The following is a 17,560-nucleotide window of genomic DNA, read 5'->3' on the forward strand; positions in this document are numbered from 1 at the left end:
AGGGCAAATATTAATGATGGAGGACTGGCATCACACAGAAAAATATAAACAATTTATTGTAAACCAATTCTAATAGATACATATGTAAATTCTAAAATATACATATACAATGGCATTAGCTCAGAGCTCTAAATAAACTGTGTGATAGAGTGTGCAGGATCTAGTCTGGCAGTTATTGATGAAAAACAGAGTAGTTAAATAATTATTCTTTATACAAGCTCTGCATAGTTTGAAGTCATTTTACAAATTTAGTTTGAAGTAATGGGATTTTTGATTGGTTTGTTAAGGTTTATCTCAGGGAGGTCAGCTCATCACGTGCCAGCCCACTCCAGGGCCAAGGGGGAGGGTGGGAATGCTCTGGCTGCCCTACTGCAACCCACACACAAGCCAACACAAGCTGGCAAACCCATGCCAGAGATGCAAAGAAATATTGAAACAGCAACCTTGGCTGCTTCTCAAAGGCACAGGACCAAAAAATGGCAGTGTGGTAGCTGTCCACATCTGCAGAAGACAGTACAGATATGTTTCAGTTAATTAAAGCCAGAAAAAGGCTCTTTTGAGTTTTCCTTTGCAAACGTTTTGTCACTCATATCTAGACTCTCAAAGCTCTGCCTTTCAGGATCATCTCACTGCCCTAATACCATGTGGTAGCAGAGAGCAAATATAGGGCAATGGTCTAGTTTTATTACAATGTGATGTCAGCTGACAAAACCACTGACTCAAAATTTATTGGAAGGTTATTAGACAAGTGACATTATTTGAAACGCATGTGCATGCATGCACACATTTTGATACAGCTATCATGCCGTGCCTGTGAGTGCAGAGCCCGCAGTCCCCTGCAAGATGCCAAGCCTTCTTTCTTATCCCTTCAAGGGGACAACACCTCTGGGCTCCCACCATGTTCAACAGGAATTGAATGCATTCCTTGCACACCATCCAAGGGAGCAAGCGAACACCTAGCACGTGGTTCAAAATGGAATGTGTTTTATCTATTTCTTACACTGTCTCACAGAAGAGCCCTACACAAGGTCACATCTGACATGTTATTATTAGCTGGCACTTTTTTTTCCTCTCTCTTGATCTTTGCAGATGAGGAAAACGACAACTGCAATCCAAATATCCACTGCCTTCACAGTGGAATGAGTGGGCAAATTTCACATGAAGATCAGATTCAGGATGGTCTAACCCATACAAAATAGACAGACCTATGGACAAACTGCAGTGACTATACACATAAACTGTGATCAGCTATAAAGCTCGCCAATGGTCTTCATAGACTGTGTATGCTTTCTGTGGGGCAAAACCTCAGTCAATTTCTCCATCCTCCTTAGCAATCTAAATGAAGAATAATTACAAGAGAAACAGGGATCTTTCATAATCACTTCAACAGTGCTCAAGCATTAAGGATGCTAAGCACTGCTGTATGTAAAGTATAATCCAAGCAAAAACATGAAACAAAGTTCAAAACCAAATAAAAACAGTTTCCCTCTTCAGGAAAAAGTGCTTCACTTTGAAACACATCATATATGTAAAACTAGTGAAGTATGTAATACTTCTGCATTAATGAAGCGGTTTATCCATTTGCCCAGAATAACTGGCAAACAACCTGAAGGCAGAGAGACTACTTTAAAAATTCCAACACCATTTTTACTGCTGATAAAAATTTCTGATGCAATTAATGATGAAATTTAAAGTAACAATCCAAATTTTAGTTGACATTTACAACTGGCAATGTTTCAAGCAGAACAGTGGCAAAGGTTGGATGAGAGAACAGCTTGCACAGCCTGAGCCCCAGATAATAAAATACATTATGTACAATACACCAGTAACGTCACTGCAGTTACACCCCGAAGCTGAACAGAACAAACTTACAATCTTGCATAAAAGTCACAAAACTCTTTGTAGAGTTTTATTTCACTGTGCCTACGTTGCAATTTTGACACCGGTTTCTCGCCTTCATTTCCTGCGGAGTTGTGAGCATCGGGAGCGACCTTGTACGCAACCTCTTCATCCTCTGGGATGGGGAAGGGCTGAGTTCTGTACTGGAAGTCCATCTCGCTCTGACTGCTTTCCCAGGTGTATATATTCTATGCTTACACTGCAAGCAAACGGCAGGCAAAGTCCGCAAAACAATATGCTGGACTTCCCCTTGTTCCCAGCGAAGTGATTTACTTGCACAGCTCGTGTCATGTAGCTGGAGCTACTCAGCACCCTGCTAGAGCTTCAAGTTAAAAGTTCAGCGGCGGGGCTGTGAGCCTGTCACACTGAGATTTACTGAGCTGGCTGTGCACAGAGAACACTCCCCTGCCAGGCCCTCACGTCAACTCGGATGCTGGAAAGGGGCTTTGCTGCTGGCTGCCGACAGAAGCTACCCAGGAGAGTGGTGGTGTGAGTAATCTATGTGAGCAAATAAGTTCACCACCAAACTTGGCTGCAGCTTCTTTCTGCTGAGGGGGCATGGAGGCAGAGTCCAACAATATTTTACCATGGGCAAACTCACAGTGGAAAGCAGGAACAGAAGACTCCTGTCTCCAGGTAAATATTGCTTTAATGCTATAGTGTGTTAATTACATTGTAAAAATGGCTTTCAATTCTCCACTTGTGTCTTCTAAGTCATATGTATTGAATTTATCTATTGTGTCGTTCTTCTTGTCACTACTTCACTCAAGGAGTAGGTACAGGCAGATGGTTTAATTTCTCTTGTGTTTCTCAGGCCATTAACAAAACTGATAGGCATGCCATAATGGACAATATATGAAGGAGGAAAACCAAGGATTTATTTCCAGTGATGAGCTGCATGTAGAACAACTATCCAACATAAGAACACTAACTGAAGTAAGACTTGCAGCTAATAATGCAGACTCCTTCAATCTTTCCCTCTTTGAAGCACAGTGCTAGTCACAGATCTGGGATACTCAGCTTCCAGCACTTTCTAACTGCAGAAAAGGAAGGCTTTTGGGAAGTCCTCCTGAGTAACGAACTTTTGTGTTGAACTGTCTCAGCCTTGTTAGCAATCAGTTGAAGTGCAGAACTGCATGCACTTTGTGCTCATGACACACAGCACACTGGTAGCTGAAGAATCTGCTAGTCGGTGAGGGGGCATGAGGAAGCAGAGGACAGCAAGAAGATGAGTAACAGGAACAAATAGAGAAACTAGAACTAAGATCAGAGAATAATAGAATCATTTAGATTGGAAAAGACCTCAAGACCACTGAGTACAACCATTAAACTAATATTGCCACATTCACCACTAAGTTATGTCCCCAGATGCCACATCTACACGTCTTTTAAATACCTTCAGGGATGGTGACACTGACACTTCCTTGGGCAGTCTGTTCCAGTGTTTGGTAACATTTCAGTGAAGAAATTTGTCCTGATCTCCAATCTAAACCTCCCCTGGCACAACTTGAAGCCATTTCCTCTTGTACTGTCACAGGATACGACAGAATGTCCAGTCAAGGCTACAGTTTCTTAATATATCTGTACCTTCCCTAGGACCTACCACGGTGGGTCCAGTCGGTGATGGTTTTTGGCCATATCTCTCACCACCAGCTAGAACAGCTTGCTCAGCAAGCATACAGCAGCCCACATGCCGCTCTCCATGCAGGCCTGAGCTTGCATGCAGCCACCTTCCTGCAGCTCAGCCAACGCAGTCCTATGCTGCTGCTTCTGCTGACAAATTTGTGGAATGGGTTTGGTCAGTGTCTTTCCTTCACTTCCCCTCAACAAGGAACAACCCCCTAGGCAAGCTATTTCCCTGTGTAGGTGGGACCCAGGCAGCATGACTGTCTGTAGGTGTGATTATTCACCCTAAGCCAGAGCTACCAAGAGTCAAGCTCTAACAGGCTAAGGAGGCTGCACCCTCACCACTGACACAGCCTGGCTGCAGCTCAAGCCCTATTTTTATCTGTCATGGGGCAAGCTGCAGATGAAGCAATGCTCAGATTGTAGCCCAAGGGCACAAAGATCTTGCCAGAGCACCACTGCAGTCCTGGAATAAAAGGTTTCTGCATTCTCTGAAACATGAGTGATGAAAATGTGCAGTGTCTGCCAACAGACATGCAGGTATAGTGATGCCAGCTCTTCGTCTTGCTTCCCAACACTTCTTGCATGGGTCAGTGCTGAGCTTCTGTGGGTATAAAAAACTTCAGCGAGACTGACTGCAGTGGACTAAAATTGCTGATTCATTCAAGATTAGTAAAGGTGCATGAAACTACTAAGATAATAAACAGCACTATTTCCTCTTAGCACTATTTTCTCAACAATTTCCCAACTCTTTTCCTATATTTCATCCCAGATCACAGACAATTCTCCTGGGAAGATGCTGCTGCAAATCAAAAGTGCCCTGTAGAGACTTTCTCCTGGTGGACTACTACAATTTTGCAGTAACCTGAAATCCACAGGTGACCAATGTGGTTGGAAGCCACTTCTGCTGCTTCATACCCTCTTTGGTCAACAAGAAAATATTTGATTGCTTCTTCAGCTTGCATGGCTGTAGCAAAGCAAGTAGTACAGCAAGTTAGTGCAGTAAGATGTCCATCCAAAATCCTGGTTTTATCTTCCTAGTTTTCGTCAGGAAGAAGTCCTTCAAAGTAATAGGATTTCATATGTGCAGTAAGTAGAAGCTGCCTGGTTCTCCAGTCACATTACCACTGCTGCTGGAGGAATGACTCCCAATTTTTCCCATTAAACAAGAAGGAGCCTGACAGGAGTTTAAAAAGAGCATTTATGCTACTGAAGCAAAACACAGCTTCCACTGTGGAGGTCTGGTAATCCACAAATACAGAGCAGCCGGGCATCCTTCTCTTTTCTGACATTTTGTAAGAGGCATGCTGCCAAGATCTGAAATACATTGTTAAAAATACACTGCATTTTCATTAGGGAATTCTAGGTTACTTTGAGGTGAAGCTGTCCATGGAGAGTGACAAGTATGTAAGGGGTGTTTTGCAGCAGCAGCAGCTTCCCAAAGGCATTCCCTGGGATATGGGACAAAACATAGCAAGCAGCCTGTTGTTAAAGATGCAGTTTTAGGGAGAAAAGAGTGTTTAACTAGAAAAGGCAGGTATGAAAGAAAAAGACGTCTCCTCTTGGCACACTGAGGATCTTATCAGGAGCCACAACTGGTGGTAGGGAATGGAAGGAAATGGTAGAAGAGGGAGGGAGAAGTGCTCCATAGCAGTTACCAGAAGGGCTTTGGTAAACAATAGCAAAAATAGGCGCACTGCCTAGTCCCTGCTGAAGGATGACTGCCGCCTCACTCCACGCTGCCTCCTCTGCACAGCTTTCCAACCTGGCGGCCCGTGCCGGCGGCTGCCAGGGGCACACGGGGACTCTTACAGAGACGGCTCTGTGGCCAGCCAAGCCCGCGGAGCATTTCACTCCGTGCCACAAATAGCCGAGTGCGGAGCAGTCACGGCTCCAAACAAGGTGCTTGGCAAAGGCAGCTGCTGCTTGGCAACCTGTCCGTGCCACCGTGACATATCGCTGCCGAACGCCGGGACGGGGGGATGAGTAAGGACAGCGCATCCCACGGCCTCCCCCACGGGTACGAGTGGCTCCATTTCAATGATGCATTAACAGATCCTCCGCGGTGACTCTCACACGCAAAATACAGAACAACCTAGAACAGAAGCTGGGCTGCAAAAACGCGTGGGCTTGCAGTGCCCTGCTCTGATTTCTGCACCGACAGTTTAAAGCACTAGTTGACCTTTTGTGGGTTTTTTAAATTGAAATTGAAAACACTCTTGGGTTCTGGTTGCTGCAATTGTTTATCTCTTAAGCAATAAAATACTTTCCGTGTTAAGCTGGTCTCCTAAGGCAGTTCTAAACAAGGTATGAGTCTTTTATATCATTCAAATGCACATTCTATAGGCAGAATTTTCACATTTGCCCAGCACTGCTCTAACTACATTTTCTATTAAAAATTATGGAAAACCATCTTGAAACCACTGCAGTAAAAAATCAGGTGAATTCTGAGTGTTCCTGAAAGTTTCATTCTTTAGTCTTCACCTCAAAATGCACAATTAAGCTTATGTGGTGGGAGTTTAAACAGGGCAAACAAAAAGGCAATTCTAGTTGCTTCATATCCTCCAGTATAAATTTATTCTAGTATAAACATGTCCAAAAAATGCTTTGGTCTCCGCAAACAGAGAAGGTTCACATTCCATCTCTCCATAAGGAAGTAAATATAACTGGAATAGACAGGTAAGCAGCAGCTTCCCACACAATGTTTATCAGTCATTCAGGCACAGTGAAATATCAGCCTCTGACAGAATTTGTAGAAAGGGAGAGCAATACGCAACTACAGCATTTTCCTGTTAGAAGTAATATTTCAGCAAAGTATTGTGTTTTCTTCCTGCTGGCTACATCTATTACCAAATGAAGCCATGCTCTGTGTAATACCAAGTAATGACTTCTGTGTACAGATATTTGATACTCTTTAAAACATTCATCTCTTCCTCCCCCACTACTGTTTCTTTCAATCCTGTGCAGACAGGAAAAACAAAACAAACAGTATCATATCTGAGAAGCTCATGAACTCCAATAATTTTGTGTTGCATGAGACACAGCATATTATTGGTTATTCTTGAAATTTGCACCCTGCCTAGTCAACTGCATGCCTACTTCATTATGTATTCATATCCATATTCCTCAAAATCTATAGAATTTAAGGATGCATTTGCACTGATGCATTTCATGTAACACTTACATCCTCATTTCCAGTTTAAGAATAATAAAAAAGGTCAGCCACTCAATACTAGGGGCTGCACATCAAATGTCCCTGAGACACTTGCTGTGAAAAGAACCATCCTTTGAAGCCTGAAAAGAGAAGATCAAGTCCACCAAGCTCCAAAAAAGTGACAGGACAAGAAGAAACAACCTCTAGTTGCATCAAGAGAGGTTTAGATTGGACATTTTTATTTTTTTTTTCAGGCAGAGGGGTGTCAAGCATTTGGAACAGGCTGCCCAGAGAAGTGAAGCAGAGGCAACATCCCTGAAACTTTTTAAAAGACATGTAGATGTGGCACTTGGGGACATAGTTTACAGGTGGACTTGGCAGTGATGGTTTATTGGTTGGACTTGATAACCTTAAGAGGTTGTTACAGCCTAAATGATTCTATGATTCTAAAATGATGCAGTAACATATTTCTCTTTAGGGTAATGGTTTCCTGGCACCAATATTCAGTTCATGTCATCTGACACTGACATCCACCAAAAATCCTCCACTGAATCCTCAGCATAATGGCAAATGCCAGCCTTTGATTCTGCCTGAGTCATCTGCCTGCACTATGTGGAACCAATGTTTTGACAAGCTGAACACCATGACCTGAGCAGTTCATCCAGGAGCTATAATTAACACTATGACTCAACATAACACCCCAGCAATCAGGAGAGACTTCCAGTACATCATGCAGCTCCTTGTAGGGCAGAGAGAACTGCAAAACCAGGCTTCCCAGCCCACAGCAACATCCTTATTATAGTCACATCTCCACTGGTGACACCATGCTGAGGACTGACCTTCAGCTTTAGTAACCTGCACGTCACACACATCTTTTATTATTACTATTAATCTGCACTTTCAGCAACATAATCTCTTCTCACCTTCATTAATTTGAGCTTCCGTATGATGAACTGCAAAGTTTTTCATTGCCTGAATTAATTCATTTTGAGCAGAAGTACAATGTGTTATAGAAAACATCTCAGCTGTTCCTCTTCTCTCACACACATACCAAATTGTAATTATTAGTCATTCCAGGTTTCGATTTCACATTTTTCTCTTCCTACACTCACTACAGCATCACCAGGCTTTAAAACCTGCAGAGGATGGCAGACAGCTAAGCCATCTGCAGTTAATACCACAGCATGAAATAATAATAGCCCTAATATTCAATTGCCAAGAGAACAACCAGAAGTAGTTTATGTTCCTAAGACTGAAGAATGAGTAATGTGTCAACAAATAATGCTAACACAAAATGGCATTTTACCTTTATTACGGCAGTCTTAACATTTAAGGTAATGCAAACTAAAGGTCTTCATCTTGTACTTTACATTTATTAGCTATTCAGTGCTAGTAGCACACCTGTCAAGTAAACATGAATGAATTTCAGTAGCAGCTTGTACAAAGGAAGACTTCCATGCATTTTTGTAGCAGAAGGTTTGGCAAGGCTTTTTTAAACCTTTTTGCAACGTTTTTTTAAAGTAATGGTTTCTGTCCCAACACCTGACTAATCCTCAATGAGTAAAGAAGCAGTGGACAGTTACAGTATCTATTTTATGACTTAGGAGGGAACAAGATACAAAAGTTACTCCTCACAAGAATATACTGCTGGGATCATCCAAAAAGAACAGCGGGTTTTTTTGCTTGGCAGAAGAGAAGCAAAGGAAAGAGGAACGATGACAGGGCTTTGAGCTTTCAATCAGAGGGGCTCAAGCACTGCCAAGCCTCCTTCTGCTTTGCTTGATGCCCTGGTGTAATCTGAGGAGTAGCTTTAGAAAACATTTGAGTTTAAAACTGTGGAATTACTTGTACATTTCAGGCAAAATTCATAACCTGCAACTTGGCAGCTCATGGAATTATTCGACTCTGAAGCTGCTGCGCTGCTACAATATATATACTTTTTAAAAAGTATATATATTAGGACCAGCTTTGCAATGTATCAGAAATATAGGATATGCTTCACTTCAGTTTCTGAAGTCAGTGAGAAGAAATGTACAAAACAAAAACTGAAAACCAAATATTGTGCAGGACAAATAGCTTTCAATGCAAAGTTCCTGCACTGGAACAAGGGGACCAGCCAGGGCAGTTCTGAGGCTTGACTCTGAATGGGAGTCCAATAGTTCCACAGAAACAGAGTTCAAAAGGTAGACTCGCCTCAGGATCAAGAACTTTATGATCTATGAAGAGTGTGGCGTGCATAGATTTCACATTCTACAAAAGACAAGCATCATTTCACATTTGCTCTACCTTTGTCCACTCATTCCTTGCTGGAACAGCTTGAATATTTTGAATCTTTAATTTAAAAAGGCACAAGCTGAGAAATGCTGCCAGGTATTGCCATCTGTGTCTGTCAGTATGTTACTTACTTCCTTTGAGGCTAATAGTAAAAAGTTTTTAATTAATTTTTTTTCTAGCTCTATTATGTCCATTAGGGCATCCAGAAACAGCAGAAGAGCTACAAGGAAATATGTCACAAAAGTCAGAACCCAAATTTCCTGGACAAAAGATCAGAAAGGTTCATCTATAAAGACACATCACAGGATGACTTAGAATCTGCTGGCAAAATTGAGCAGTATCATCAAAAAACACCGCTCACAGATTATTATATATAAAAACATCATTTCAGATTCTACCAGCAACTACCTAAAATGAGAATTTCTACAAAGATGGAAGATACAAAGATGAAAACAGAACAATGGCAGCCTAAAGGTGCTATGACAAACCAAGCAAGGAAAAAAATAGCACATAACTATGTGTACTACACCATCAGATAATACACATGAAAACTCAGAGCACTGAGTGACTTAATAAATACTCTGAGATTGCTGGGTGCAAGGCAAGACCAGAGGAGTTGAAAGAAAAAACACTGAATGCCACAAACTCCGTAGGAAGTCTGTGAGCCACAGCTGGGGTTACTACCAAGGGCAATCCCATAAAAGGCTCACTCTTTCCTTCTACCTCCCTGCACAGGCACCAGCCTTTGGCCAGCCTCAGAAGCAGCATACTTGGCGAGCTGTTCCCATGCCTGGAGAGCATCATGTAAAAGGCTCATAGTTCTCTCGAGGACACTGTATCAGCTACCTTCAGGTTTCCCAGGACAGCTCAGAGACCTCAGGAAAACAAAAAATATACAGAAAGGGAATCCAAACTTACAACCTTTTAAACTGTTCTCCCAAATACTTGCAAGTTAGTAATTTTTATTAAGTGGTAACATTGGCATAATTTAGTTTTTCTCTTCTGTGTGTAAACTCACTTCAGTGTGACAGACTGCATTCAAAGGGTAGCTTAATACAGAAAGGGAATCCAAACTTACAACCTTTTAAACTGTTCTCCCAAATACTTGCAAGTTAGTAATTTTTATTAAGTGGTAACATTGGCATAATTTAGTATTTCTCTTATGTGTGTAAACTCACTTCAGTGTGAGTTTACACACATAAGAGTGCATTCAAAGGGTAGCTTAACTATAATGAAGAACAATAAGCAATCACAGTACATAAGCAATCACAGAACACCTCTGATTAGGTATCATCAGGACACAAGAAAACAATAGCAAAAGAAAAGAAATGTACAGTTTATCTTTAGTCAGCTAAAATAAGCTGTAAATAAGAGCAGTGAAAATCCTAACTGATATAATTAAAATCATAATTGAAGCTTACATGTTGACTAAAATAATAGATTTAAGAGGAAAAGGAATTACTGCTTTGGTTGATGTTACACAGGCAGCTATCTCCAGTCACTTGGAGTCATGAGAGGTGATAGTCCGGGTGAGCAAGTCAAACAAAATTGCTTCGTTGTTATGCAACATAGGAGACAAGGGGTGAGAGAGAAGGCAAGCAAAAAAGGGTGTGTTCCTCAGGAGTTATTTTAACCCCTAGAGCAATGAAAAGTACAGCACAAATCAACAGTAAAGCCTCTAGCCACGTGGATACCTCGAACTAAGGCACAATGCAAATGCTAGGATCCCAATATTTAAATCTAACCATGAAGCATATTTTTGCTGACTGTAAGTTAATTAATGGTACCAATCCGGTGTTACATTTACATGGACAAATTCCTTCTTCAATTAGAGCAGCTAGCAGACAAGCTGAAGTGTTTCTTAGTTCAGAGCTCCCAAGCACTGATTAAATGAGTATTTGTAGCACCCAGCTCTCCACTATTCTAGCAGAGTTATTAGGGAGAAGCACAATTTTTTTTTTTGTCTTAGCACTTGTTTTAAAGTTCTAAATTAATCACTTTTTTTTTACCAAGGTATGGAATAATTACTGCTTCACCTGTTGACCTTGGCAGGGTGAGCAAGTTAAATAACTGTCACAGAAAGCAGCCATATAAATGTTGATATTGGTGATGCTATAAAGAAACATTACCAGGAGAAATTTAAGCTTTCAGATGCAGACAGGTCTTCTATTTTCACCTTAACAGGCTCTCAGTACCCTAAAGCATCTGAAGGCCCAACAGGTCCCTGTTTACAAGACCGTCCCTGACCATCATTTTCATTACTTCTTGGGAAGCGCTAATGAGTATTTGTAGCACCCAGCTCTCCACTATTCTAGCAGAGTTATTAGGGAGAAGCACAGGGGTTTTTTTTGTCATAAAGTTTTTCCTGCTTTAATAAATTAATCACTTTTTTTTTACCAAGGTATGGAATAATTACTGCTTCACCTGTTGACCTTGGCAGGGTGAGCAAGTTAAATAACTGTCACAGAAAGCAGCCATATAAATGTTGATATTGGTGATGCTATAAAGAAACATCACCAGGAGAAATCAAATTTAAGCCTTCAGATGCAGACAGGTCTTCTATTTTCACCTTAACAGGCTCTCAGTACCCTAAAGCATCTGAAGGCCCAACAGGTCCCTGTTTCCCAGACAGTCCCTGACCATCATTTTCATCCCTTCTTGGGAAGAGCTGGTCTTCAGAGCTGATGTATGGCTGGAAGCAGCTGTACACCTCGACTGGCTGCTACACATGTGCTTTTGATGGCAGGTTAAGGAGATTTGTGACCTTCCAAAACTCCCAAATGCTGCATCTCATAAAGAAAGGGAGACAGCCTCACCATGTTCCTGATGGGGGGAATTTTATTCTTAAGGAGATTTGTGACCTTCCAAAACTCCCAAAACTGCATCTCATAAAGAAAGGGAGACAGCCCCACCATGTTCCTGACTGGGGGAATTTTATTAATTTGTTTCTTTTGACACTCACCAAAAAGCCTTGCTGTGCAGTCTATCCCACAAAGGCTCAGTGGGACATAAAAGTGTGCTTATGCCTCCTGTTTCATCTGCAAGGAAGCCTTTGTGCTTGAAATTTTGGGGCACATCCACATGCCTTCCAGCCTGGAGTCCATTTGCAGAGGCAGGCAGGAGCCTGAGCAGATCCAGCAGAAGATTGTCTGCACCTACTCACATACATGTACCCAACAGCTTCAGGAGAAGAGAGCAAAAGGAATGCAACTATAAATTAAAACTATTAATATGGAAAACACCTACAGTGCTTTCTGCACAGAACAGAGGAGTGAGCTACGAGTAATTGACAGCCACTGATGGAAGCTCATCAACTATTATTTATTGTAAATGCTGAAATTTACTGTTTGGTAAAAAACTTGAGACTAACCTCTTTAAAAGTTGTTTACATTGTTAATGGCATTTGAATGCATATGATCTTGGAAAAGAAAGCTACAGATAGTAGTTAAGAGTTATCGAATTAATTTTTAAGCATAATTGCAAAAAAAAAAAACAAACCCAAAGATAATTGCCTCTGCTTTTGTGAGTGCCTTGTACTCAGCCTTGAGAATTAATAGTATAAATTCTTTTAGAGGAATCATTCTATTTTTACAAAAACCCATGGGATGAGAAGGGGAAAGAGCAAAAATAGCAAGCATACTGCTATTGCTAAGTGACTCCTAATGATTAATCATAAATATATGTGTACAATTTCCTTTGCATCCTGTTTGCTGAGAAAAGCAAGAAAGAATAGCTCAGCATACAGTCAGAATTTTTTACGTGCTGTTTCTGAAGACAAAGCAAGTCAAGACCTACAGAAGATGTCATTGTTTTCCCACTAAATCAATATAGCTGGAAAATAATAAGTCTTCAGAACAGTCTCTTATGAAAAGCAGATTTTTCAGGTTGCATTTAGTTCAAGGATGGCTGCATCTGTTGCACACAGGAGAGAGACGAAGGTGCCTGGCATCCTCCTGCATTTTGAACTCTGCAGCTGGGGAGCATCCTGTATAATTTAGCTTTATGAGCTGGTGAGTCTGCTCAAACAGGCAAAGAGAGGTCTGCATTTCGCACCCTGACCTCATTCCAGGTCTAAACCAAGCACATTTTTGTACTGTGCAAGTTCAAGAAAAGGACGAGCTATCTAGACCACCTTTTACATGGCACAGACAGGCTGCAGCCCTGTAAAAGGTAAAGCACAAATTGCATTTCTAGCAACAGATAAAAAGGCTGCCACAAAGGTTATGAGGTTTGTTAAGTGATACATGTGTGAGACAGAAAGAGAAGTCAAATTTCCCATCCCCACCAAAGTGCTGTGCTGTCAGGACAAATTAAATGTATGTGATGCATTATATGACAAACACATGTTCTGGTGCACATTTAGGAATTTCAGTACATTCTTTCAGAGTTCCCAATTATTAATAAACTCACACATTTTAAGTACAAGTCACACTGACATTCCCAGGAAAGAAAAAGGCAGAATTTTGGCACCAAGCCCTGCTGATCTGCTTTGTAATGCCAACACTTGGCTATGTCTCAGCTGCAGTTTGCAGGTACACAGGTCCCTGTTCTACCAAGCACATCTGGCTCCTGCTGTGATGGCTGAACCCAGCTGAAATTAAAGGTTTTAAATACAGAAGCTCTCAAAGGGTGACCTGGGGACACTGGCATCTTGAGTACATTTTGGCCCAGGATTAGAAGAAAACTACTTGAACTGAGAAAGCAGGTTTCAGTGAACTGTTGCTTGAGGGCTGATATTATTTAACACATCTGGATTAATATGTATGTAAAACAAAACACAAAGGCACTAGAACAAAGAACTTGAGAGAGATACTATGGGAGGGCATTAAAAAGCCATGGATGGCAAGATATATTTAGCAGACATAAAAGAAACCTCTTGTCTTTCTTGTAGACTCTAGATACTCTGAAAGTATTTGCTAAGGGCAGGCATCTAAGTGGCATTGGGAGAATATATAGAAAAAACTAGAGCTTTCCATTTTTAGAAAACTAATGAGCTTTCCTCTTGGTTCCTGATTACTCTTTGCCCTGTTGATATGTCATAATTCTGTATTTATAATGCCATAGCCTTTTGTCATGGAGAATGCAGTAAAAAATGACAAATAAGCCTGCCTTGCAACACACTGCAATATCACAATATGGGTTAGGAAGGAGCAAGGTTTAGTTTGAATAAGAACCGGCTTAAGCTATTAGCAAACATAAGATAAGCTCCTGCTCTACAAGCATCATCTGACCATGCTCTAGTCATCTTCTTGCACCTCCAACACTCTGCCTGCCACTGATTCACAAGCCCCTGATTCACTACCTCCTCCAATTTGGATTTTGTTTCTCAAGACTAATCCCCGTTTCATGTATTTCTCATCTCTATACTGGAAGAGGCTCAGGAGATTAAAACACCCAGACTTCTACTGGTGCAGTAAACACACCCCTTCCCCCTATCCAGCCCCCAAATGGTCTCATTCCCATCTTGGATACGCACAGTAATAACAGCAACACAACCACACAGAGCTAGTACTCACTGTTATGTTTATGCTTTAAAAAGAGGCTTTCTCTTCCCCAAATAGATCAATTTTTCCCCATTGCTAATTTTGTACAAAATAAACTAAATGTAAAAATGTCAAGAATCTCTGCACTTTTCTGTTACTCTACACTAAGTCTGGCTATTCTTCCAACTGCAGTCATATGAATATAACATATATACTGCTAATACTATTAGAAATCCATCTCAGAAATCAATTCAGAATTAATACTACAAAGAGATACCAAATACACGTACCAGACCTGCAAGTTAACACATTCCTAGAAGTGATATGATATTTCTGACATCTCGTGGCAAATAATCTCTGTAAATTACAATCATACATTTTGCCACAATTACGGTCCTTAGTTGTAACAAAAGAGTAAATCCCCCAGATCTGAATAACCATTCTTCTGAAATCATTAATGCTGTTGAAAAAAACCACAGTAACAACCTTTCAAATTACACAGCACTCCGACCTGATGCACAACCATTACCAAGGAAAAATAATCTAAAAATACAATGAAACAGGCCTTAGGAGATAGGAAGTACTTCCTCTCTACTGAGGCTTTTGTTAGCAGATACACAAGGTTCCTTAGCGGAGGAGCCTGAAGTGGGAATGGATTGCTTTCATGCTGAGCACACTTAGAAAAACATCCTAGCATTTTTACTTTTTTTTTTTTTTGGGGGGGGGGTGTCTGCACTTACTCAAGTTACAAACAGATCTTTAATCTTTCTGCTCCAAACAGAGGCTTTTTGCAAATTCTTTGTTAATTTTTTTCAAAAGGTTCACAGCAGCAGGAAGATAACCCCAGACATTAAATGGCTTTCTAACTTTTGGTCACCCTTGCTGAGTAAGGTCAGGCTAAGCGGCCCTGCTGCATTCTTTTGTCTAAAGCCCTTTCGGCAACAAAGAACGCCCCACGAAGAACCCCGGAGCCCAGCAGCCACCCCAGCTCCACGCCACCAGCCTGGCACAGGGACTGTGCTAAGACCCAAGAGGCAGCACAATCCACAGAACCTGGGTGACCCAGAACCAGCTTCAAACAGACGGAGCAAAGTTGTCAAGCTCCAAAATGTTTATTTACTTGTGAGTGCCGGCCGTCAGAACGGATCCCAAAGCAAACACCGGCTAACATTTGCCCTTCCCAGAGCCAGGGAAGGCTGTCACACCATCACCAGAATGCGCAAGGTCACCGTATGGCTCCTGATAGCTCTGTTTCAGGGGTTTTTCTGTCGTGCCTCGGGGCTGCTTCTCAATGCATGTGTTTTGCAGCGACTTTCCAGAGCTGTGGTTGCATTTTGTTTGTTACAACCACCGAAGCAAGCGGGCAGCACAGATGGGCTCGGGGCCCTGGCAGTACCATCCATTTGCACTCACCTCAGGCTCTCTTCCTGTGACCCGGGCAGGACACTGTCAGGACGATCCCGTCTCCTCCTGTACAGACCTGAATGTGACAACTCTTTCAGCTGCAAGGCCGTCATATTCCCCTACCTGGAGGAGGGTTGGTTTTTTTTTAAAGGTGAGGGGGGTGTTTTGGCTTTGGGCTGGGTTTCTTTCCCCCGCCTCTCCCAGCTGTGGGTGCCGAGGAGCGCGCCTGCCAAGATGCCTGGAGAGCAGCGGCTGGCTGGGCGGTGTGTCGGCACACCTGCACCGCCGGAGCCACCAACCTCTGCAGGCAGGCAGGGCAGGCACCCGCCGAGCTGCTTCCTGTTTCTCATAGGTACACACCCTCCCAAAGGGCACCACATTTCCTTTATCACTTGATCACACCTAAGGGATGTGTGCGACAAGCTCACCCCCTTCTCTCCAGCTCTCCTCCAAGTCTCACCGCCCCGACAGGCACGACCCTGCCCTGCGCTGGGCAAAGCAGGCGGCTCTCCCAACGCCTCCGCAAAAAGCTACACATCTCCAGGACTGCAATGAGCTGTTTACTCTTTCCTGTTCTAATTTATGACAAAAGGAAAGCCATTAGAGCTATGAAAATTCAGAGTTACTCAAGCACTTTGGCAAGCTCTGACAGGGAGGTTAACGCAGCAAAGTGTGCCACAAAGTAACTTCAGTAACTAGCATTAAAATGCTCTTGGAAATGCAACAGCACTCTGCATTTTTCTTTTTCTACCTTGAAAATCAGAAGAAAACCACAAAGTAATTTTCTTCCTGCTCTCAGCTATCAAACACAAACTTCTATACCAGTTTGTCACATTTGGTAGTGATGGAGTGTCCTGTGTAATGGTAAAACAGGAATGGAAGTGCTTGAAGCTTCCTGCAAGGCAGGAAGGCGGTTAGCAGGCAATTTTGCAAGCTCTGCGTCTCGTTTCACTTAGTAAATTTTTAGTAGTAAATAAAGCACTTCATTTCAGGAGGCTTCCAAAAAGCTTACCAGTTCTTGAAAAATGTTTACTATTTCTTTGACATCATTCTTGACACATAAAAACTTAATTCAGAGATTTTACATTCTACATGGTGAATTGGGAAGGTGTGGTTTTTAAATGAATTTGCATTTAATAAAAGCCAAGAAACCTAACAGTTTGCAAGGATTGTTTTGACTAAAATAGGAAACAAGTTCTATCTGGTATTAATTACAGAGTTCATTATTAAAGGGTTTATTTTGTAGCAGAATATATCTAAGAGTATTTTTTAATTTCTCTAAAGGAAAAAAGTGTAACATAGGTAATACTGGGTATATCATATGACACCAATTTTGTAGAGATTACCAGACTGAACACAAACTCGGTAATTTTATATAATACTATCAATATGTTTCAGTCTGAAATGTCATCAGCGCATAATATGAAACATCACACAATGGAAAAATAACAAAATTGTTTGGAAAAGGAATCACATAACATGCCAAATAGATAATGGCTGGAAAAATTCAAAGTGATTTATATGATGTTAGAGGGTTGTGCACACTGAACTGTCAACAAGGTATACACATCTGAGCTCTCGTCCTCAGAAAATAAAGGCAAGAATGATCACAATATTTGCCTAAACATGCTGCATTCCAGCTTCAAATGAAGTACTTATAGTTGTTTCTCAGTACTCAGTAGGATAAGCTCAAACATAATTAAATGCCAATTCCCCGCAG

At 41.6% G+C, this 17,560-nt stretch overlaps 1 protein-coding gene and 1 long non-coding RNA gene across 8 annotated transcripts in view; one reads left to right on the top strand and one right to left on the bottom strand.

Annotated features, from left to right (window-relative positions):
- LIMS1 (LIM zinc finger domain containing 1) overlaps positions 1-17,560 on the bottom strand; it is a 68,207-nt gene that overhangs the window by 17,365 nt on the left and 33,282 nt on the right. For 2 of the 7 annotated variants that reach the window (XM_039714139.1, XM_039714138.1), the window contains exon 1: positions 1,873-2,149. The exons of 3 other annotated variants lie outside the window; for them this stretch is intronic. In XM_039714139.1, the coding sequence (XP_039570073.1) occupies positions 1,873-2,054 (182 nt within the window). In that variant the 5' untranslated portion in view covers positions 2,055-2,149. Of the gene's footprint in view, positions 1-1,872; positions 2,150-15,849; positions 16,261-17,560 lie in introns of those variants that run through there. 2 more of the 7 variants (XM_039714140.1, XM_039714141.1) reach the window with 2 other exon arrangements.
- LOC120504555 lies at positions 2,397-5,820 on the top strand. Its single transcript, XR_005628051.1, has 2 exons — positions 2,397-2,535; positions 4,298-5,820. It is a non-coding gene; the product is annotated as an uncharacterized LOC120504555 (long non-coding RNA).

The sequence above is a fragment of the Passer montanus genome, unplaced genomic scaffold (assembly GCF_014805655.1).
Source record: "Passer montanus isolate IOZ18808 unplaced genomic scaffold, ASM1480565v1 scaffold3, whole genome shotgun sequence".
Classification (NCBI taxonomy): Eukaryota; Metazoa; Chordata; class Aves; order Passeriformes; family Passeridae; genus Passer; species Passer montanus.